A 22,084-nucleotide genomic window follows, 5' to 3' on the forward strand; every position below is an offset into this window, starting at 1 on the left:
GCTTACTTTTTTCCTTTTCTAAATACTAACTTAATTGAAAGAAAAGATTGAAAAGTTAAGAAAATTAAGAAAGCAATGATGGAAACAAAAACTTCCCATAGAAGAAAATTTGCTTATTGCACCACTATCATTTTTCTTTTATTGATGCTCATACTTGTATACATGTATATCTGATAGCTCATCAATTTTATGGTACACAAATCAAGTGGTAGCGATATTGGAAGATCGTGAGAGAACCAGAGAAGGTATGTAGTTCTATATTGATTTAGAAAGTTGATCATATGGCAAACCATATCTTGAGAAGGAAACAAGATAAACAAGTGGTAGCGATATTGGAAGATCGAAAAGAACAAACTTTTAAATCCTTTAGACCTAAATTCACATGAAAGACTTACAAGGAAACACTATATATCCAAGGTAATCTATTTTGCAAGTTCTATGTCAAACCATATTTTGAGAAGGAAACAAGATAAACAAAAGGAATGAGCCAAATCATAGTCTTACAATATTGTTGTGTCAAGTGCATATAGTAACACAGTAAGCTACTGAATTCGATGCCTCTATTAATGATCAGCAAAGGCTTTTATAACTAAACAGTTACAACAGTCAAAAACTAACTTAGGCTAAAAATCAGGAAGCTACTGAAAATAAGGAAGACTCAACAACCTACTAAGACTCAGTCCACTACTTCTTAACGTTAACATGCTAAGGACTTGAGCTTTATTGAAACACACTAGAATAATAAAACATTAAACATTTATTAGACCCCAATAAATCCTCCCCTTAAACAAGACTTTCTTCAAGTGTCTTGTTTAACCACACGAACTCCCATAGCATCTCGAATTGCATTGAATGCCTCCTCCTTAACAGCCTTAGTCATGCCATCTGCTATCTGCCTCTTAGTACCACAAAACTTCAATTCAACTATTCCCTTCTCAACCAATTCCCTCATATAATGATAACGAATGTCTATATGCTTGGTCCTTCTATGCATTACTGGATTCTTTGACAACTTAATGGTGGAAGTATTGTCACAATAGATAGTCACAGTTCCTGTTTCCTCCTCCATCTCCTTTAATAGTCCTCTCATCCAAACACAGTGACAAGCACATAACCCAGCTGCTACATATTCAGCCTCAGTCGAAGATAAAGTCACTATCTCTTGTTTTCTTGAACACCAACACACAGCAGCTCCACTCAATAGACAGACATAACCTGAAGTGCTTCTTCTATCCTCAAAATCCCTTGCATAATTACTATCTGTATACACCACCAATTCCTCCTTCTTTCTCTTATTGTACTTCAAACCATAGCTTAAAGTACCTTTAATGTACCTCAGGACTCTTTTAGCAGCATAGTAATGATCTTCCCTTGGCTTAGCCATAAACCTAGAGATTAAACTAACCACATACATAATGTCTGGTCTAGTAACCGTTAGATACATAAGGCTACCAACCAGACTTTTGTACATAGTTTCATCAACCTCCTCCCCTGAACCAACCTTAGTTAACACAGCTCCTGGCACCATAGGTATGTGAACAACATTAGCCTCTTCCATTCCAAACCTCTTTAGGACTTCATTTGCATACTTTCTTTGACTGATCTCTATAGCATCTTCTGTTTGCTTGACTTCCACACCCAAGAAATACCTCATTTGACCCAGATCAGTCATGCTGAACTCCTTCTTCATTGATTCTTTAAATTCTTCACAGATAACTTTATCACTTCCTGCATATATTAAATCATCTACATACAGGCTAACCATTAAAAGCTTATTCATTACCTTCTTAGTAAACAAAGTGTGATCATGACTGCTCTTTTTGAACCCTTCTCTTTTAAAGTATGCCTCAATTCTATGGTACCAAGCTCTTGGAGCTTGTTTCAGCCCATAGAGTGATTTCTTCAATCTATACACCATTTCTTCTCTTCCCTTCTTGACAAATCCTTCTGGCTGCTCAATATACACTGTTTCAGTTAGTTCACCATGCAAAAAGGCGCTTTTTACATCCAGCTGGTACACTATCCAGTTCCTCTTAGCTGTAGTTGCTAAAAACAACCTGATAGTGTCCCATCTAGCAACTGGAGCAAAAACTTCATTATAATCAACTCCCTGCCTTTGTGCATATCCCTTAACTACAAGTCTGGCCTTGTATTTCTCTACTTCTCCTTTTTCATTTAACTTAGTCTTGTACAACCATTTCACTCCAATGGGCTTTATACCTGAAACTGCATCTACCAATTCCCAAGTTTTATTACTTTCTATTGCCTCAATTTCAGCTTTCATAGCAGACACCCATTTGTCTTCTTTCACGGCCTCTTCATAACTAACAGGATCATCCAAAGAATTATACAGAGCCATTACATCTTCTTCAGCAAAGTTGGTTTGATAATCCTTCATCCATGCAGGACTTTTCTTAATCCTGCTGGACCCTTGTCTAATTGGCTGAACAGCAGCTCCTTCATCATTTTCCCTTTCACCTTCAGCATCCTCCTGACTGGTTTCTTCAGTATCTTGTGTTGAGTCTGGCTCATCCGTCTCATTTTCAGGTGGAGGATCTGTCTGCTCATTAACCTTTTCAGTAGAGACTTCTTCTTCTATAACTAGATCTTGAACTTCCTCTTTAGAGTCACTCCAGTCCCACTTACCATCTTCATCAAATGCCACATCTCTGCTTATCACAAGTTTCTTGGTGATAGGATCATAGAGTTTGTAAGCCTTTGATTCTACACTGACTCCAAGGAATATGCACTTGTGACTCTTATCATCCAGTTTTGTTCTCAGCTGTTTTGGTATATGAGCATAACCAATACAGCCAAAAACTCTAAAGTGACTCACACTTGGTTTAACACCTGTCCACAACTCCTCAGGCACTTTTTTGTCTAAGCTTCTACTTATTATTCTGTTTAAAACATGGCATGCCCATACTACAGCTTCTGCCCATAAGCGCTTAGGCAAATCCTTCTCCTTTAAGAGACATCTAACCATATTCATTATAGTTCTATTTCTTCTTTCTGCCACCCTATTCTGTTGGGGAGTATATGCAGCAGTTAGTTGCCTCTTAATTCCCTCCTTTTCACAAAAATCCTTAAACTCTTGAGAAGTGAACTCTCCTCCCCTATCACTCCTCAGGCATTTTAGACTAAAACCAGTTTCCTTTTCAACCAATGTCTTAAATCGCTTAAAACATTCAAAAGCTTCCCCCTTGAAAGCCAATAAATAAACCCAGGTCTTCCTAGTATAATCATCAATGAACACTAAGACATACCTCTTTCCTCCTTGGGACATTGGTCTGATTGGTCCACAGATGTCTGTGTGAACCAACTGTAGTCTTTCAGATGCATGCCACTTGCTCTTCTTAGGTATCTCCACTCTATTTTGCTTACCAACTTCACATACTTCTCATAATTGAGTCTTCTCAGTTACTTTTGGAAGTCCTTCTACCATGTTGTTGAACTGCATGGTTCTAAGAGCCTTATGATTTGCATGGGCAAATCTTCTGTGCCATAACTCCTTTCCTGTGGTAACTTGCATACATCTGTATGCTTCTTCTTGTGTAGCAAATATAGGAAACAACCTGTTTTTGGTCATCTTGGATGCCAAGATTAGACCCTTCACAGGATGATACATCTTACCTACACCCTCCTTAAAAATGAATGTTACTCCCTTCTCTTGAAGCTGCCCAACACTTATAAGATTTGAAGCCAGTTCAGGTGCATAGTACACCTTTGTAATGACTTGTGTCATCCCATCTACAATCAATTTCACATATCCAATTCCCTGTACCTCCAACCTTTTGTCATTTCCCAACTTTACTGAGTGTGTAAAACTCAGATCAAGTCTTGAGAAACTGGCCTTGTTCCCTGTCATATGATTAGAACATGCTGAGTCTAGGAACCAAATGCTCTTTTTACCTTCTCTATGGGGCTCAGATGTAGCCATAATGGCTTTCTCTTCCTGCTCGTACGTCTCCACATCAACTGTAGCCATCAGCACCAACTCTTCATTCTCATCATACTCCGCATAGTTTACTATCTTTTCTTCAGAAGGGCATTCATATTGAAAGTGGCCCAATTTTCTACATTTGTAACATTCAACAGTGCTTTTATCAAATGTGCCACGACCTCTTCCTCTACCTCTTCCTCTATAATAGCTTGATCTCCCTCTACCTCTTCCTCTACCATATGAATTGTCTTGTTCCACCTTGAGAACCTGCTCCTCAGTTGGCCTCTTCAACAACTTTTGCTCATGAACCAGCAGAGAGCTTTGCAGCTCATCTACTGTCATTTCATCCAGATCTTTCGATTCTTCAATTGTGCACACAACAAAATTGAAATTCTCAGTGAGAGTTCTTAATACCTTTTCAACAATCTTCACATCTGGCATGTCATCTCCACAGTTCCTCATATCATTAGCAACCACCATTACTCTTCCAACATAGTCATTCACACTTTCACCAATCTTCATTTCAAGTGTCTCAAAGATTCTTCTTAACCTTTGCAATTGTGCCCGTTTTACTCTAACACTCCCTTGATACTTGTTCTTCATTGCATCCCACACCTGCTTGGAAGTCTCTTTTTTGGTGATTGTTTTCAGAATTGACTTGTCTATTGACTGAAACAAGTAATTCAGAACCTTCAAATCCTTCAGTTTGCATTCATCATAATTCTTCCTCTGAGTTGCTGTAGCTTGTTCTCCTGGCTGTATCTCTGCGTACCCATTCTCTACCACACTCCAGCATTCCTTTGATTTGATGAGATTCTTCATGACCATATTCCAATGATCATAATCTCCATCAAACTTCGGTACATGGGTTGCCTGGAAATTGCTCGACTCTTCTGTCATTGTTATTGTACAGCAGCTCGTACTTCTCTCAAACTCACAAAACAGATCTCACTCAGCTCTCTAATGGATCTCACAATGGTGCTCGGATACCACTTGTTGTGTCAAGTGCATATAGTAACACAGTAAGCTACTGAATTCGATGCCTCTATTAATGATCAGCAAAGGCTTTTATAACCAAACAGTTACAACAGTCAAAAACTAACTTAGGCTAAAAATCAGGAAGCTACTGAAAATAAGGAAGACTCAACAACCTACTAAGACTCAGTCCACTACTTCTTAACGTTAACATGCTAAGGACTTGAGCTTTATTGAAACACACTAGAATAATAAAACATTAAACATTTATTAGACCCCAATAAATATTATAGGAATTATCTTCTTCTTCCTTCTTTTTTTTTTCTTTTTTTTTTCTGTTGAACTAAATTATCTTTTGGGGTTTGAAAAAAAAAAAGTGATAGTTTAGTAATGATAATTAATTGAATATGGAGTTGAAATATTCCTTTTAGTCCAAGAGACAACTAGTATTGTTGAAAACAATGTATCATACACGAAAACTTCATCTAAAAATCCAAATGTTTAGTTGAACCATCTCTATTTGTATCCGGATCTTATTCCACCTCATCATCAATATTTGTTTGTGTTCTCTCTTTCTGCCAACGTAACTATATTATACTAGTATACTATACTATATTAATATAAGAATATAAGAATGGAACACAGAATAATTTAAGATAAAACCTACTTTTGACTAGGATAAGTTGTCCTTTTAAATTTAAGTTGGTCAAATTTTTCTCTTGATATTAGCTTAGTTGGTTTTTAAGTAGAGTTAGACTGAGTATGTTCTAAGAATTTTCTTTCCTTTTATTTTATATTTTTTATTGTATTAGAAAGTTGAGCGTGTATATATATCGAAAAGAAAACATTGTTAACATCTTTAGAAGTAAAAAATCTTCACAAAAATCCAGAATATGCCTACTATCCGTTCCACTGGGAATATGTCTACTATCCGTGTCACCCTTTGAGTAGGCTTACAAAACAATGAAGCCATCTAATTAGAAGAATATATATATATATATATATATATATATATATATATATATTTTTGTTTGTGATATTGACTTGGTCCTAAACACTAAAATGTTTTATTGGGGGCAGATAGCTGACTTTTCAAGTCAAAGATTCATGGAATTGACATATCAGTTTATTATAAAGCAGGAAGTGGATCATAGTTTATAATTCTTCTGTTGAAAAATACAATTGAACTTACCCATCATCTTTGAACGTGAAGTAATATTTGACTGTGTTTTAATACTTTGTTATTTGAATGATAGGGAAACTCATACTTTTTTTTTTTTTTTTTTTTGTTGAAAGGGAAACTCATACTTTTTTTTTTTTTTTTTTTTGTTGAAAGGGAAACTCATACTTGACTATTAAGCTTTTGTTTTGACTCAATTTTGTCATATGGATTAAATAATTTCATATGAGGTAAATAATCCAAGACAAGACATCATACATATGTAGTTGGTTATGGAGGCGCCCCCTTTTCGCGTGTAACTTGGAATTTTGGCAATTTCGGTTTCAGAGGGCGTCCATATAAAAATGTAAGAGGTGCATGCACAACTTTCCTATAACTCCGAACATTATTAGGAGAAATTATGAGAAATGTTTGATTAGAAACCCCAATGTTCCCTAGAGAGGTATGAAATAAAAGTAAAGAGAGAAAATGACATTGGTGGTGGTCGATTATAGTGGGAGGATCAAGGATGGTGGTACTGTGGTAGTGGTGGAAAGTGAAGAGAGGAAGAAGCGAAAGTGTTTTTCTATTTTTTTTTGTAAAACTAATTGTTCCCTTGCAGTTAACCAATCATTATTGATGGCTGGTTTCTAACCAAGAGGATAGGGAGGGGACACGAGTCTAATATTTTAGATTGAAACAGTAAAAATATAAAGTAAATATTAGTTGTTAAGTTTGACTAACGAAAATACTGTCCTATGAACCAAATGGAATGTTGTACAAATACACAGACCAAGTTAAAATTAACCCTTAACTAGCTCGACTTATAATGCACAATTGGAACATGGGCAGAAAGTGAAACTTATAATTGAGTCGGGAAGAAATACAAAAGAAAGCTCTCCAGATTGAAAGCATGTCTGCCAAGGTAGAGGAAATGGAGAAGTTTGCTCTGGGTACAAATTGTATTCTGAATGAAATGCGTCAGAAAGTAGAAGATATGGTGGAAGAAACATCTAGACAAAGGCAACGAGCTGCAGAAAGTGAGCAGGAGCTTTGTCGTGTAAAGCAAGATTTTGAATCTCTAAGATCTTATGTTGGTAGTCTTATTATTGTAAGGGAAACACTTCTTTCGTCGGAGAAGCGGCTTTTTGAGAGGTGTGGTTGTTCTTCTAATTTGCTTATTTCATTGGGCTTGCTTCATACGTCCGCGTTCTTGCTTATGTTCTTCAATTCTCATAGTTATTGATGCACGTTACTTCAATACGGGTAATCTGTATCCTATACGGTAAGATCACAACTTCTTTATAAATTGCTTATGTTTGTACGTATTGGTCACATGTCCTCTTTGTGCTCCCGTGCATGATGAGATGCTTGGAATAAAATTAGGAGGAGCTAAATGCATATTCTACATTTGGTTACTAGTGAGAGATTAGCCCTAATGCTTTTCTTGCCAGGCCTGTGCACTCCTACCAATTTGTGGCTATATATATTGGAGTCTAGCTGATATCAGCATCTTGATCATCCCCGCAAAGATGTTCCAATTTGAGTTCATAACAGTTTCCAAGTTATGTTAGGAAAAATTCTGCAAAATTTGACGAAAAGCAAAAGACTTTTCTCTTGAACGTTAGTCATAGTCCCGTCATCTCATTGTGTTATGCACTATGTAATTGTACAATTTTCGTTGCAAGCAGATATCTCCGTTTTCGGTTGTTACATATCTTATACTTCACATTCTCAGGTTTATGCCGTAAGATGAGTATATGTTATGTCCTTACTCACACTAGAATTTATCATGATTGCACAGTTAGTTCATGCACCCAATTTGTTGACCTTGAAACTCCTCGATGCATCTTAATCGTATCTGAAAAATCACCGAGTATCAAAAGTTCTTAAATATCTGTATCATTTCAACGTGATAAATGAATTTGGTTCTGTTGTTAAGTTTGTGGCCATCCATCTCAAAACCAATTGGCAATGAGTGGAGAGGACCTATACTTTATATTCTTGGTAGCTAGTTACCCAGTCTCCATGTGGGACTATTCTCACACACCCCCTCACATGTGGCGTTCTTTGAGCGTAACACGTGTGTTTTTTTCTTTACGGGTGACGTGGAGCACGTGTGGCTTTTAAGCCTATCACGTGTGGGCCTAGCTCTGATACCATGTTAAGTTTGTGGCCATCCAACTCAAAACCAATTGGCAATGAGTGGAGAGGACCTATACTTTATATTCTTGGTTGCTAGTTACCCAGTCTCCATGTGGGACTATTCTCACATCTGTTGATAGCAGGTTAGTTACGAAAACCAGTCAATTGGAAGGGGAGAAGTTGCAGAAAGAGGCGGAAGTTCAGAAACTCATGACATAAAATGTGAGGCTAAGTGCTCTTCTAGACAAGAAAGAAGCTCAACTGGTGGCGATGAACGAACAATGCAAGATGATGGCTCTGAACTCCTCGAGCATTTAATCAGTCATCGCCCAATGTGAAGTAAAATGTGGTTGAGGGATGTTCTCAATCAACGGTGAGGTCGTTGATGCGCGTGATCCGATACTGCTGTGTACACTGTGTGGTAAAAATGTAATGAACTTGTAATTTTTGGAAGAAAAGTTGGTTTGTTCTAATTTTAGTTTGTGCTAGTAACTAATCTCCACCAGGTTTCAAGTTTCTTGCAACTTACTGCAGTATGTATGACTCATAAATTCGTTCTCAATTTAAGAAGACACTACTTGAACCCCATTTCCAAACCCTCCAACTCTCAAGAGAGAACAAATAAGTGATTAATTTATAAGGTTAGTGGAAGGAGAGTAATGCTAGGGAACAAGAAAAGTTAGGCAGGCAGTCACTCTACACAAAATCTTATTTGGCTTCTCGGTGCTTTTATAACTTTTTTTTTTTTTGTTGAAAGGTGCTTTTATAACTTGATTGTTATCTGCTGATGAGATTCGGCTATATCAGCTTTCTTGGTGCAGGAGCGGGCTGAAGCATTTTCGCTTTCGCTCACCTACCCTAGCTAGTGAGTAAACAAAAAGTTACACACTAACCAATGAATGATAAGAGTAGTAGCCAGGTCAGCAACATCCAGATTACTTGACAATGTTTCTTTCTTTGCGTCACACAATAACTTCCTCCTCACCCTTTTCTTCCTTTCCACAGTCCACACACTCATTTCTCTCTCTCTCTCTCTCTCTCTCTCTCACTACTTTCTCTCTCTCTCACTACTTTCTCTCTCTCTAAACTTCCAATGGATGTAAGTGTAACCTTCACCACCACCGGGAAGCCCCAATCTCTATCTCCATTTTCATGTTTCCCTCTCTCATCATCTTCTTCTCATCGGCTTCTTCGTAAAGAATTTCTTGGTTGCCGTCATCGGTTAAAGCTACCGGAACTTCAATCTCGAAGAAAATGCAAGAAATTAAGGTTTCAATTTCAGTCATCTCGGTTTCTCTTCAGAGCTTCTTCCTTGTATTCACAACCAGTTATCGTGATTGTCGCTGCTGTTGCTACCATCTCTGCTTTCACTCTACTCTACTTGAATTACAATAACAGATGGAAGAAAAAGAAGAAGATCATCGTGAATGCTGAAGATGTAAGTTCCAATTTAAAATTAATTCCCTCCATGCAAATCCCTTTTTGTGTTTTAGGTAAAATTAACTGTACTAGTCATTATTAGTCTTTGAAAAGTTATTAGGTACTACTAATTAACATCTAATTAAATACACTATTATCTCCGAGTATCTTGCTTTTGATTGTGTCAGAATAATCCCACATGGGAGAAGAACCATCTAGAGGAAGGATATAATCTATAGGTCCTCTCACACTGATTTCCAATTGGTTTTGAGTTGGATGACCACAATAATCACTTGGCTAATGTTGCTAACAATTAATTTTAGCCATAACCATATTTGAAACCCAAGTACCTTCATATTTACTTAAGTCGTTAAAACAAAGTGTGAGAATAGTCCCACCACATTGGAGAATAGGTGTCTAGCAACCAAGAATATAAGATCTAAGTCCTCTCCACTCATGGCCAATTGGTTTTGAGTTGGATGACCACAAACTTAACATGGTATCAGAGCTAGGCCCACACGTGATAGGCTTAAAGCCACACGTGTTCCACGCCACCCGAAAAAATACACGTGTTACCCGTGAGGGGGGCGTGTGAGAATAGTCCCACCACATTGGAGAATAGGTGTCTAGCAACCAAGAATATAAGATCTAAGTCCTCTCCACTCATGGCCAATTGGTTTTGAGTTGGATGACCACAAACTTAACACAAAGTCCCTTATGTTTCGAAAAAAAAAAAATTCTTTCTAGTTAAATAATTTCAGGTGAGTTTTTCAAGATCATGAGAGATTAAGGGTTGGTTGAGGTTCTTAATGATTCTACAAATCGTGTAGGTTTCACGTCTCAGGGATTCCAATAGTCTCAATGATATCGAAAAATCCAGACAACATACAGGTTCCACACAGCCGGGTATTAAGAACGAGATTATGCACCTAGAGAGAGTTGATGTGGAGGCGCATGTGAAGGAAATTATAATTGAACAGCACAATGAGAATGGCAATGTATACGCGGATAGAATGGTGCCACATGGGAATGCTAAACAATCTCATTTTAACGGCTCTGATGTTCTCGCATCTAAAAATGGTGTTACCGAAATTTTGAATAGAGCGGAAGGCGCGGGCGTCATCTCTCCACCTCAAATGCTCAAGGAATCAGGTCTTGAAGTAGTAAAACTGTCAATTGATATGCATGAATTTCCATCTGAAGGACATGAAGTAGAAGCTCTGATGAACACCAAGTTGTCCCATTTAGCGACGGAATCTACTTGTAGTGCTTCTACGATTCCTGTAAAGGATATTAGTGTAGAAATACATAAAGATGCAAAATTAAAGCATGGAAGCGAAGGAGCAAATGAAAGTCAAGTGTCTGGCTATAGTGCTTTTCTCAGAAGATCTGTTAGAGAAGAACTTTATATGTTTTATGAAAAAGGCAAGTCTGAGATGAGACCAACGTCAAAACTTAGTGATCTAGAAGTGATAGTTCCCCATATCCCTGAAGTGCGTAGTATCTCCTACCTACTTGAACCTACTACAGTAAGCGAAGCTGAACCACCGAAGCGAGGTTCTCATAATACCACAGGTTATACTTCATATGCAAAATTACTTATTTGGCATACTTCGATCTTTTGTATTTTCCTTGTGCTTCAATGAATGTCGATAGTTGAGCAGCCTTCCGGCATCGGGTTGTAATGGCTCTGTTTAAACCTGTGCTAAAATTTCAGGCTATCCAGGAGGAGAGCTGTCTGTTGTGAATTATGGAGGAGATTCTTCTCGTAAAAGAAAGAATTTTGGCAAAGATGGGATGTTTCAAAGACATACGGGGAAAAGGATTACGTCTGTGAATGGTCAAAAAGATTTACTCCCTCAACCATTTGGGACGCAACCCAATGGTATATGTGATTCATCGGAGTACTTAAACACTTACAACCGTTTGATCAGAGCGGGGAGGTACCACTCATCTTTCATTTCTAAGCTGCATAATTTGATCCATTTTAATGCAAAAACTTGTGAAGAGTGAAATTGTTTGACTTCAAAATTGAGTAAATTGTAGAAGTGGTAAATAGAGCTCAATAATGTGTTGATCATTTACTTTGCAATAATGTTCTGGGATTATATTCTCAGTTTGGGTAGGAACTAGGAATTATCTTTGTCATGAGTTGGTCAGTTTGTATTGCCCATTGTGTGCTAAATTAGGCAACCGAGTTTGGGATATTTTGAACTTGTATACTACTCCACAATCTCCTAAGTTGATTAAACTTATCTGAATTCTATTTTTCATCGTTATATCAGGTTAGCTGAATGTATAGAATTGTTGGAATTCATGGAACAAAGGGGCCTGCTGGATATGAATAAGGTTGCTCTCCTTCCCTTAAGCTACCAAAAAAATGTTTTAGTTTTTGAATATTTGACTTTATTGTCACTTGGCATTGACGAGTTTGCTCTGATTTTAGGTTTATCACGTCAGGTTTTTCAGCACCTGTAAAAGTCTGAAGGCTGTCAAGGAGGCATTTCGTTTTGCTAATCTCATCCCAAATCCAACACTGAGTACTTTTAATATGCTCTTGTCTGTTTGTGCAAGTGCACAAGACTTTGAAGGTATCCCTTTATGGTGCTCAGGAGTGCAATCTTCTCATTATCAACTATACTGAAGTTATATGCTTTTCCTTTTAGGAGCGTTCCAGGTTCTGCAGCTGGTTAAGAGTGCTGGGTTGAAAGCTGATTGCAAACTCTACACTACATTATTGTCCACTTGTGCTAAAAGTGGTAAAGTTGATGCCATGTTTGAAGTAAGTAAACTTTCTTTTGTACAGTATTTTTCATGAAACTTTTACAACTTCCTGTGGTGATTGAAGATTTTTCTTTGTAGGTGTTCCATGAAATGGTTAATGCAGGAATAGAACCTAACCTTCATACATATGGTGCACTTATTGATGGTTGTGCCAAAGCCGGGCAAATAGCCAAGGCTTTCGGTGCTTATGGAATATTGAGATCCAAGGTATGTTTTGAACGGTTGTAATATGAGTTTCATTTCTTATATACTATTTTACATAAAAAAATTATTTCCTTTGCATTCCATGTAATAACTTTTGCTTTTATCTTATATGTTTCCCTGTTTTTTCAACTCGTTACCCCAGAACTCTGTCAAGTGTCATGAGTCATAGCTGTGTTTCTTAAACCTCCAAAATTAAACAAGGTTTTACATGCAGTAGAAAGTGAAGCCAGATCGTGTTGTATTCAATGCGCTTATCACTGCATGTGGTCAATCAGGAGCTGTGGATCGTGCTTTTGATGTCTTAGCAGAAATGAGAACTGAGCCAACACCTGTTGATCCTGATCATGTCACTGTTGGTGCTTTAATGAAAACGTGTGCACAAGCTGGTCAGGTTGAACTTTCTCGTCATTTTTCCTTTTTCTGACTGTAAAGTTCCCGACAGTATGAAAATTAATTAATGCCTACTTTTCAGTCGGTTTGCTTTTGATATGAATAAATGTTCTTATGTAGTTTGACCGGGCACGTGAAGTATACAAGATGATCCATCAATATCACATTAAGGGAACACCAGAAGTTTACACTATTGCTGTCAATAGTTGTCGTGAAACGGGTGATATAGACTTCGCTCTTAATGTGTATGGTGACATGAAAAAGAATGGTGTCATCCCTGACGAGGTACCTCTTCCAATTGCAGATTTCCAATATTGCATGTGAAGTACGGTATTTAAGGTTTTAGCCTAATATCTATTTGTTTCAGACAACTCTAGTAGGATATGTGATGACCTTTTATCTATTGCTTTTTGTTACCTATTAACATCAAGAACCAAAACTCAAACAAAATTACTCCTCCCTTCTGTTGGCACTGTTTGCATTTCGAACATCCAGTGTCACGCGACAGCTCCCAGTCAGTTGAGGCTGTTTCATCTGATGTTAAATGCACTCTGATTCCTGCTTTCGCTTGGAGCGTTAAGTTTTGTCACCAAATAATTATCCTTTCGCATCATGCAGATGTTCCTCAGTGCATTAATAAACGTTGCGGGGCGCGCGGGGAAGACATATATTGCATTTCAAACTGTAGAAGAAGCCAAGCTTAATGGATTACAGCTAGGAAATGTATCCTATAGTTCACTCATGGGAGCTTGTAGCAATGTAAGTCCCCTCAATTGGTTATTATTTTGTCTAATGTGCAAAGAATTCATAGCACAGTTCCTACTCATGAGGCCCTGAACTCATTCTGTTAGACTTTGACCATTTCATATGCGTGTGATGTTACTAATATTTGGTAATTTTTGGTAGCATGTGAACTTAAGCCAACCCGTCCTACCTGTGAGACTCAAACAAAATGCATGTGGTGCTCCATCTGAACCGACTTCGGCTGCATAGCTTTTAAGACTGCTCTTGCCAACCTTTGTACTTAAACTTTGTACCTTTGCATATGCATAGTTAGCAATCCTTCTATATCTGTGTGGCTATATCCAACATTAGAATCCACTAACTACATTTTGCCTTCTCATTGAAAATATTAAAGCTACCTAATCGTTCGAGAAAACTGCATCTTTCTTGTTTTAGGCAAAAGACTGGCAGAAGGCACTGGAGCTGTATGAGGAAATCAAAGCCATCAAATTGCAGCCATCAGTTTCAACACTTAACGCATTGATCACAGCACTCTGTAGGTTTTTATTCTCTGGACTTGGATTGTCCATTTTGTACTTCGCAATAGATTATCATGTGTTTACGAAGACCTAAAACTAGGTTCAATAGAATTCACATTTTCTGGCGGTTTCTCTAACTGTGAGCTATTCAAAGTTATGTCCAGACTAACAATATTGCTTCCTGAGTGTATTGCTACTTACGTAGTTTAAAACTGTAACATCTCAAATTGTTGTACTTTGAAGTAGCTGCCAAGGTAGTATGTTAACCGCCGCTCATCTTTGGCGATAAATTTGATGGTACTGGGATAAGCTTTTGGGATTGACATTAGTCAATGTGCGGTTTTCAAGATTTTACTTTATAAAGTTGCTAGAATAGCTAGAAATTGCTTGAGAGCACTTACGGTTCGACTCCGCAGGTCTGTGCAGTTTCTAGCACTTTACATTCTTGAAAAATGACACTGTAAATCAAACATGTAAATTCATAATATTTTACTTGATTCTATTGATGTTTCCTTCACTTTGATTGAACTTCATTCGGATATCGAATTCCAAATTTGGTTGGAAAATGATATCACCAACATGGTTGCAGGTGATGGAGATCAACTACAGAAAGCTGTGGAAGTTCTTGATGAATTGAAGAAAGTTGGCGTGGCCCCTAATATAATCACATATTCTGTTCTCTTGGTAGCAAGTGAAAAGTAAGTGCATTATGTTGACATTTTCTTTGATAATCATTGCGTTCAAACTATTTGTTTTCCTCATGAATCTTGCACATGGGTTCTAATACTCTGCACTTTTAGGAAAGATGATCTAGAACTAGCCTCTTTACTCCATTCTCAAGCGAAAAAAGAGGGTCTTGTTCCTAACCTGGTTATGTCCAGATCCCTTATTGGTATGCTCACTGCGCCTTACTGATAGATTAGCTAGCAACTCATTTGTTGCTTGTGGTTTAATTTTATTTCATTCCATTGAATGTTGGTCTATTTTTCTAAACCACTTTATTTCAAAATATTAATCTTTGTTCTTCACGATCTTTATATCATCTAGTGTTTCTTTAGCGGTCTTAATAATTTAATGAACGTTATCGAAGGTATGTGCTTACGGAGGTTTGAGAAGGCTGACTCGCTTGGGGAGCATACTATGTCTTTTAACTCTGGAAACTCACAAATAGGCAATAAATGGTAAATTACTTGTGTTCTGAAGAGTTTCACGTGCTTGAGCACCTTTCTCATTCTCCCCTTTCTCTTTTCCCTTCAGAGTCTAAATTCCTCACTTGTATACAGGACATCATTGGCCTTGAGCATTTATCGTGAAAATATTAAAGCTGGAGTTGTTCCAACTATTGATGTGTTTTCCCAAGTCTTGGGATGCTTGCGGTTTCCATTTGACGCTTCTACGAGAACAAGACTAGTTGAGAACCTAGGTGTCAGTACTGATACCTCGACATCCCCAAACATATTTTCATTGATTGATGGATTTGGTGAATATGATCCACGTTCCTTTTCATTACTTGAGGTGAAATGGCAACTGAAACTCACCTTTCGTCCTTTTCAGCTTGCAAATTTAGTTGGGAGAGCTATTTACTCATCCCATTTTTTCTTTTTTATAATAGGAGGCTGCTTCACTTGGTGTGGTACCATCTGTGTCACTTAAAGCAAATCCTATCGTTGTTGATGCAAGGAAGTTACAAATTCATACTGCTGAGGTGAGCATGTCCTTATCCAAAATGGACCATGTACTGCTTTAATTTATTAAAGATACGAGTATTTGTGGAAGGTCGTCTGTTTTATCCTATACTCGGGTATCTAGGAAGAACGAGTGTAAAAAGAAACTACTTACATTTTGTTGTTTTCTCGTGCATATCAGGTGATGAAAATTTGACTAGTTTGTACAAATTTCTCATGTAACTGAATAACTGATTCTTCATTTAAAACCAACCAGGTATATCTCCTTACAATTTTGAAGGGTCTCAAGCACCGTCTTGCAGCTGGTAATTGTGCTTCTATATGCTTAACTTTTCTTACTATTGTTCCTAAATTAATAGTTTTTGTGTTGTACTTGCACCCTCTATAAAATTTCTAAGTTTGCTACCGATCATGTCCACCAAAACCCTTGAGAAGACTGAACTTCACTTGAAATAGAGTGTCTAAATCATAAAGACGAGGAAACATATTTAGAGGAGAAATTGGTATAACGTAGATGATGTGGATTCTAAATGTATTTAGTTTAACTAAACCAAATTGGTCTAATGAATTAGAATTTGAAAACCAGAAAGGAGGAGAGGAAGCAATCATTACAACAAATAAAGCGAACATAACATTCCCGAGTTATAAGACATGAAGATCTTCTGCCTTTTCTGTTAGATCCAACTTTCAAAATAACCTTTACAATTTAGAACCTGATATCATCCATGTTTTAGAAGCCTGATATGTATAGGCGTCGATAACCTTTACCGCCTAGTAGTCTGATATCCCTTACTAGTTAGAAGCTTCTATCATTTATCAAAACTGTGATTCTTGCTCTTTTTGAATATTGTGTGCAGGCGCGAAGTTGCCAACCGTAACCATCATCCTTCATGTAGAAAAGACACAAGTCACGACCCCAAAGGGCGAGAAAACCATTAACCTGGTGGGAAGGTAAGAAAACATTTCCAACTGTATGGCATTACAAGCCACTCGGTTTTGCTACGCTGGTAGGTTAAAGAATAACATAATCAATTCAAACGGCAGACTACATTCAATTGTAGCTTGTCTGATGCCCTTGCTACAAAAAATTTATACATGATTTATTTGTCTAAGATGAACGTCACTCATCTAGTATTTCTACATACTGAATCCGACATTTTCTTTTATATGGTTGTGAATTATATCCACGAGGCATCCTATATTTTTTCTAACGCTTGCTCTTTTGTGGGGGTTGTTAACAGAGTGGGTCAGGCAGTTGGAGCTCTGCTAAGGAGGATGGGACTATCTTATCAAGGAAATGAATCGTACGGAAGAATTAGAATTAGTGGGCTTGCTATAAAACGATGGTTTCAACCTAAACTCGAATCACCGCCTTTTAGTGGAAACCCAACGGAATTAATCCCATCACAGACACGCTTGGCGAAAGGAATCAGTGACCAGCAGCGTAGTATTCGGAATAGCAATCTATCCTTTGAATAGATAGGAAGAGAGAGAGAGAAAGGGCATCGCCACTGAACTGAGTGACATAATGAATAACTCAAGTGTCATGAGTTTGAGACAACAGTGACTGCATCTTTTATATAGAGACATCTTTTGGAGCAAAAATAATTTGAAGTGTGGGTACGTGCTGAAGCGGATAAAATTAATATAGCAGTTTTCACTATCAGTTTATATAGAGACATCTTTTGGAGTTAAATTTACTCTTTTGCATTTTCATCTTTTTGTTTAGTTGGAATTATGCATCTGTAACGAGACTATTCATAACTCATGTCATTGGGTTAGTAGGGGAAAACAGTTACTAGTATTTGTCTATAGTCACTACAAACAAAAACCTAGCTGAACAAAGTTGAATCGAAATCCAGTACCAACTGTGTGTTTGTTGCAAAAGATTTGAGTATGCTGGAACCAAATGATCATCTGGATTAGTCATTCGCCGATCCAAGACAGTTGGCAAAAAGAAACTTTTATGTATATCATATAAGCATGATAGTCATTACAAGGATATTGATATATCAAAACCATGTTATATTGTCTGAACATAAAATCCAAATATTCGTAATGTAAGTGTTAGAGATATAAAACACAAAGGGATCCGTGGCGCAATGGTAGCGCGTCTGACTCCAGATCAGAAGGTTGCGTGTTCGATTCACGTCGGGTTCATTCTCTTTTATATATTTTTTTCCCTCTCTCTCTCTCTCTCTCTCTCTCCAGCGCGCCTAAAGGCGGAAAGCCGTCTAAAGGCGGGGGAAGCTTGAAAGAAACTTAATCTTGGACTGTGTTAGATAGACTTTTTCTTCTTCCATATACAAAGTTAAATACGAATTGACTTATTCAACTCTCTCTCTCTCTCTCTTCATTTTTCTTTGTCCAATAAACTCAAAATACAGCAAGAAGAAAAACACAGAAAGAGAAATGGTAGACGCAGTTGGAACAATACTTGGAGCAGTTACAGGAGAATTACTTAAATCAATAATTGAAGCTAAAGATACAGCTTCAAACTACAAATCTCTCTTAAAACGACTCAAATCAACACTTGATTCCATTTCTCCTAAAATTCAACAGATTCAACTATTAGACGAACAACTTCAAACAAGAATTAGAAACAACTCCAAATCAAAATCAGATCCTCCTCCTCCTCCTCCTCCTGAAATTAGGAACGAATCATTCACTAAACTCATTCATGAATTACAACAGAAAGAGAAATGGTAGACGCAGTTGGAACAATACTTGGAGCAGTTACAGGAGAATTACTTAAATCAATAATTGAAGCTAAAGATACAGCTTCAAACTACAAATCTCTCTTAAAACGACTCAAATCAACACTTGATTCCATTTCTCCTAAAATTCAACAGATTCAACTATTAGACGAACAACTTCAAACAAGAATTAGAAACAACTCCAAATCAAAATCAGATCCTCCTCCTCCTCCTCCTCCTGAAATTAGGAACGAATCATTCACTAAACTCATTCATGAATTACAACAGAAAGAGAAATGGTAGACGCAGTTGGAACAATACTTGGAGCAGTTACAGGAGAATTACTTAAATCAATAATTGAAGCTAAAGATACAGCTTCAAACTACAAATCTCTCTTAAAACGACTCAAATCAACACTTGATTCCATTTCTCCTAAAATTCAACAGATTCAACTATTAGACGAACAACTTCAAACAAGAATTAGAAACAACTCCAAATCAAAATCAGATCCTCCTCCTCCTCCTCCTCCTCCTGAAATTAGGAACGAATCATTCACTAAACTCATTCATGAATTACAAAATGGAAAGATTCTTGTTTCCAAATGCTCAAAGATACAAAACTGGAACGTCTACCAAAAATACAGGTACGCAAAAAAAATAGAGAAATTAGATAATTACATATGTAGGTTCTTCGAGATTGATATCCAGGCAGAGATCTTGTTTGATACGAAACAACTTTTAGTAGGTGTTCAAGAATCTAATCGTATATTGAATCACGTAATAAGTGGTGGTAGTAGTAGTAGTTCAGGGTATAGAAAACTAGGGTTTGGTAGTGCTGAATTGCATAATAATAATAATAATAATATAGTTGGAATGAGTGTTCCTTTAAGTGAATTGAAGATGCAGTTGCTTAGAGATGATGTTACTGTTCTTGGATTATGCGCTCCTGGTGGATGTGGGAAGACTACTTTAGCTTCCATGCTTTGTCAAGATCCAGATATCAAAGGTATGTATGTATGTATGTATGTATGTATGTATGTATGTATGTATGGAGTACATTTACTACCTTTGATTAATTAACACCTAAATTCTCTACTAGAGTAGTAACCTGGAGTTGGATTCCTCCTACTATAGCTGCTAACATCTTCTTATCTTTATGGCAGGTATATTTAAGGACAACATCTTCTTTTTAACTGTTTCAAGCTCTCCTAATTTAAGGGATACGTTACAAAGATTACTGGAATTGATGGATACTACTGCCTATCGGCTTCCTGACTTTCAAAATGATGAAGAAGCACTTAACTATCTTCTCAAGCAGATTGAAAAACAACCCACATTGTTAGTCTTGGACGATGTCTGGTCAGAAACATTCCTTCGAAAGCTTGTGTTTAAAACAGTAAAATATAAGATGCTAGTAACTTCAAGATCGACATTTCGTACATTTGATACAATTCATAACCTGAAGATGCTAAATGAGTCAGATGCAAACACCCTCTTTAATGCCATAGCATTACCAGAAGATAACTGCCAGAGACCAGATGAAGATCTTGTCAACAAGGTTATTTTTTCTTAATATTTTCCCATGCATCAAATATACTTATTTAGAAACCTAGTGCAATTACGGATATGATCTGTTTAAATTGCAGATTGTGAGAGGTTGCAAGGGTTTTCCCCTGGTTATTAAGGTGATTGCCGAGTCCTTGTGCAGTCAGCCTCCAAGGATATGGAAAACCATCGAGAAAAAATTGTCAGAAGATGGGAACATCTTTGATCTCGACAAAGATCTGCTAAATCGTCTTGCTATTAGCTTGGATTTATTAGAGGAGGATTCTGTTAGAGAATGTTTCTTGGACTTGGGTTGCTTCCCTGAGGACAAAAGGATACCTGCTGCTGCTCTTATTGACATTTGGGTCGAGCTTTATGATTTCGACAATGAAGATGATGCCTATGTTAACATCCTTGAACTCTCCTCACGAAACCTTATAAATCTGATAGAGAGCACAAGGTCTGGTCACCTTTTGTATTTCATATAACAAAATTTCCGTAGTTATTGCGTAAAATGTACTTGATCTGAAAAGCATGCTCCTCCTAATTACCAGGAAAGATGCTGGGCAGATAGATGGAAGTTTTAACGAGCTCTTTGTTGTCCAACACGATGTGCTAAGAGATTTAGCTATCCACCGGAGCCGGGGGAATCAAAAGATAAGCCAGTGTAAGAGAATTCTGATCGACTGCAGAGAAGACAGTCTTCCTAAAAGCTGGAAGGACCAACAAGATCAAGTGTTTGACTCGCGCTTGGTGTCTGTTCAAGCAGGTACTTTGTTCAGTCTCTTGAGCTGCTTAATTGTTTTAATATTTTCTTAATGGCTCTAATGCTCGATGATTATATTATTTTGCAGGGGAAACGTTTTCGTCAGAATGGTGCACACTGCAATTTCCTCTAGCGGAGGTTCTGATATTGAATTTATCGGGAAAGAACTGCTCTTTACCTCAGTTCATGGAGAAAATGAGAAAATTGAAAGTTCTGATCATAGCAAACCAGGGACCTCACTCCGCATTATGTGGATTGCCAGTTCTTGGTACTAAATTTTGTCATCTCAAGAGGATCAGGTTAGAGAAGGTTTTGGTTCCTTCCCTAAACGAAATAACTGAACCATTCAAAAATCTGAAGAAGATATCACTAGTTATGTGCGAGTTCAACAATGCCTTGAAGAACTGCAATATCAATATGTCAATTACGTTCCCAAATCTCATTGAGATTGACATCGACTACTGCAATGATCTGATGGAATTGCCCCAGAAAATGTTCATGCTTACCAAACTACAGAAGATAAGTATCACAAACTGTCATAATTTGTCTTCAATCTCTGAAAGCATTGGACAAGTAACAAATCTAGAGGTTCTGAGGCTTCATGCTTGTACTGGACTATTTGAATTGCCAAATTCGCTCGGAACAGTAAGCAAGCTAAGGTTTCTAGATATATCAGACTGTTCAATCTTGGAGAGACTGCCTGAAGGTATAGGTGAATTATGTGGTTTGAAAAAGATTGACATGAGAAGGTGCTCAAGATTGAGACAACTGCCACAGTCAGTACGCCACCTGAGGTGCCTGAACGAAGTGATCTGCGACGAGGACATGAGTATTCAGTGGGAAGCTATCCTTATCCATAACCCTAACCTAAAAATCAAAGTTCCCAAAGAAAACATAAATTTGGATTGGCTAGGATTAGATCTTGACAACATAAATCTATTTTCTTGATGTAGAAAAGTATCGGATCACTCTATATCACCTGTTTCCTTTTTTCTGATATTCAAGTATGTAAATTTAACATGGCAAATATAGTTTATGGTTACTCGGAGACCAGAGGTTTCAGTTCTATTCCGAAATAAAGAATAAAAGAGCATACATAATACATCACAATA

The 22,084-nt window shown here is 37.4% G+C and overlaps 2 protein-coding genes, 1 non-coding gene and 1 pseudogene across 5 annotated transcripts; all 4 read left to right on the plus strand.

Annotated features, from left to right (window-relative positions):
- Positions 1-6,323: 6,323 nt before the first annotated feature.
- Positions 6,324-8,567, plus strand: LOC147541110 (uncharacterized; annotated as a pseudogene). Its single transcript, XR_015239895.1, has 3 exons — positions 6,324-6,328; positions 6,951-7,232; positions 8,366-8,567. The product of XR_015239895.1 is annotated as an uncharacterized LOC147541110 (transcript).
- Positions 8,568-9,018: 451 nt separating this feature from the next.
- Positions 9,019-17,853, plus strand: MRL1 (Pentatricopeptide repeat (PPR) superfamily protein). The gene is made up of 19 exons (XM_086633368.1): positions 9,019-9,660; positions 10,472-11,216; positions 11,359-11,584; positions 11,927-11,990; positions 12,088-12,232; positions 12,308-12,423; positions 12,504-12,632; positions 12,847-13,020; positions 13,140-13,304; positions 13,638-13,778; positions 14,199-14,298; positions 14,871-14,979; positions 15,082-15,173; positions 15,372-15,462; positions 15,565-15,796; positions 15,894-15,986; positions 16,223-16,271; positions 16,824-16,917; positions 17,208-17,853. Exons 1-19 carry the CDS (start codon positions 9,316-9,318, stop codon positions 17,443-17,445), a joined length of 3,348 nt encoding a protein of 1,115 aa, XP_086489494.1. The 5' UTR covers positions 9,019-9,315; the 3' UTR covers positions 17,446-17,853.
- Positions 17,854-18,054: 201 nt separating this feature from the next.
- TRNAW-CCA (transfer RNA tryptophan (anticodon CCA)) lies at positions 18,055-18,126 on the plus strand. The gene has a single exon. It is a non-coding gene; the product is annotated as a tRNA-Trp (tRNA).
- A 43-nt stretch (positions 18,127-18,169) lies between these two features.
- Positions 18,170-22,079, plus strand: LOC147541113 (putative disease resistance protein At5g66900). 2 transcript variants are annotated; one of them, XM_086633369.1, is made up of 6 exons: positions 18,170-18,381; positions 18,951-19,667; positions 19,825-20,219; positions 20,308-20,666; positions 20,761-20,975; positions 21,061-22,079. In XM_086633369.1, the coding sequence occupies exons 2-6, from the start codon at positions 18,959-18,961 to the stop codon at positions 21,918-21,920; spliced, it is 2,538 nt and encodes an 845-aa protein (XP_086489495.1). In that variant the 5' UTR covers positions 18,170-18,381; positions 18,951-18,958; the 3' UTR covers positions 21,921-22,079. The 2 variants fall into 2 exon arrangements, with proteins under 2 accessions (XP_086489495.1, XP_086489496.1); XM_086633370.1 differs by having other exon boundaries at positions 18,176-18,390; positions 18,972-19,667.
- The last annotated feature ends 5 nt before the right edge of the window (positions 22,080-22,084 follow it).

Source organism: Eschscholzia californica, unplaced genomic scaffold (genome assembly GCF_041429995.1).
Source record: "Eschscholzia californica isolate CP2 unplaced genomic scaffold, dmEscCali1.0.p SCAF_4, whole genome shotgun sequence".
In the NCBI taxonomy this organism is placed as follows: Eukaryota; Viridiplantae; Streptophyta; class Magnoliopsida; order Ranunculales; family Papaveraceae; genus Eschscholzia; species Eschscholzia californica.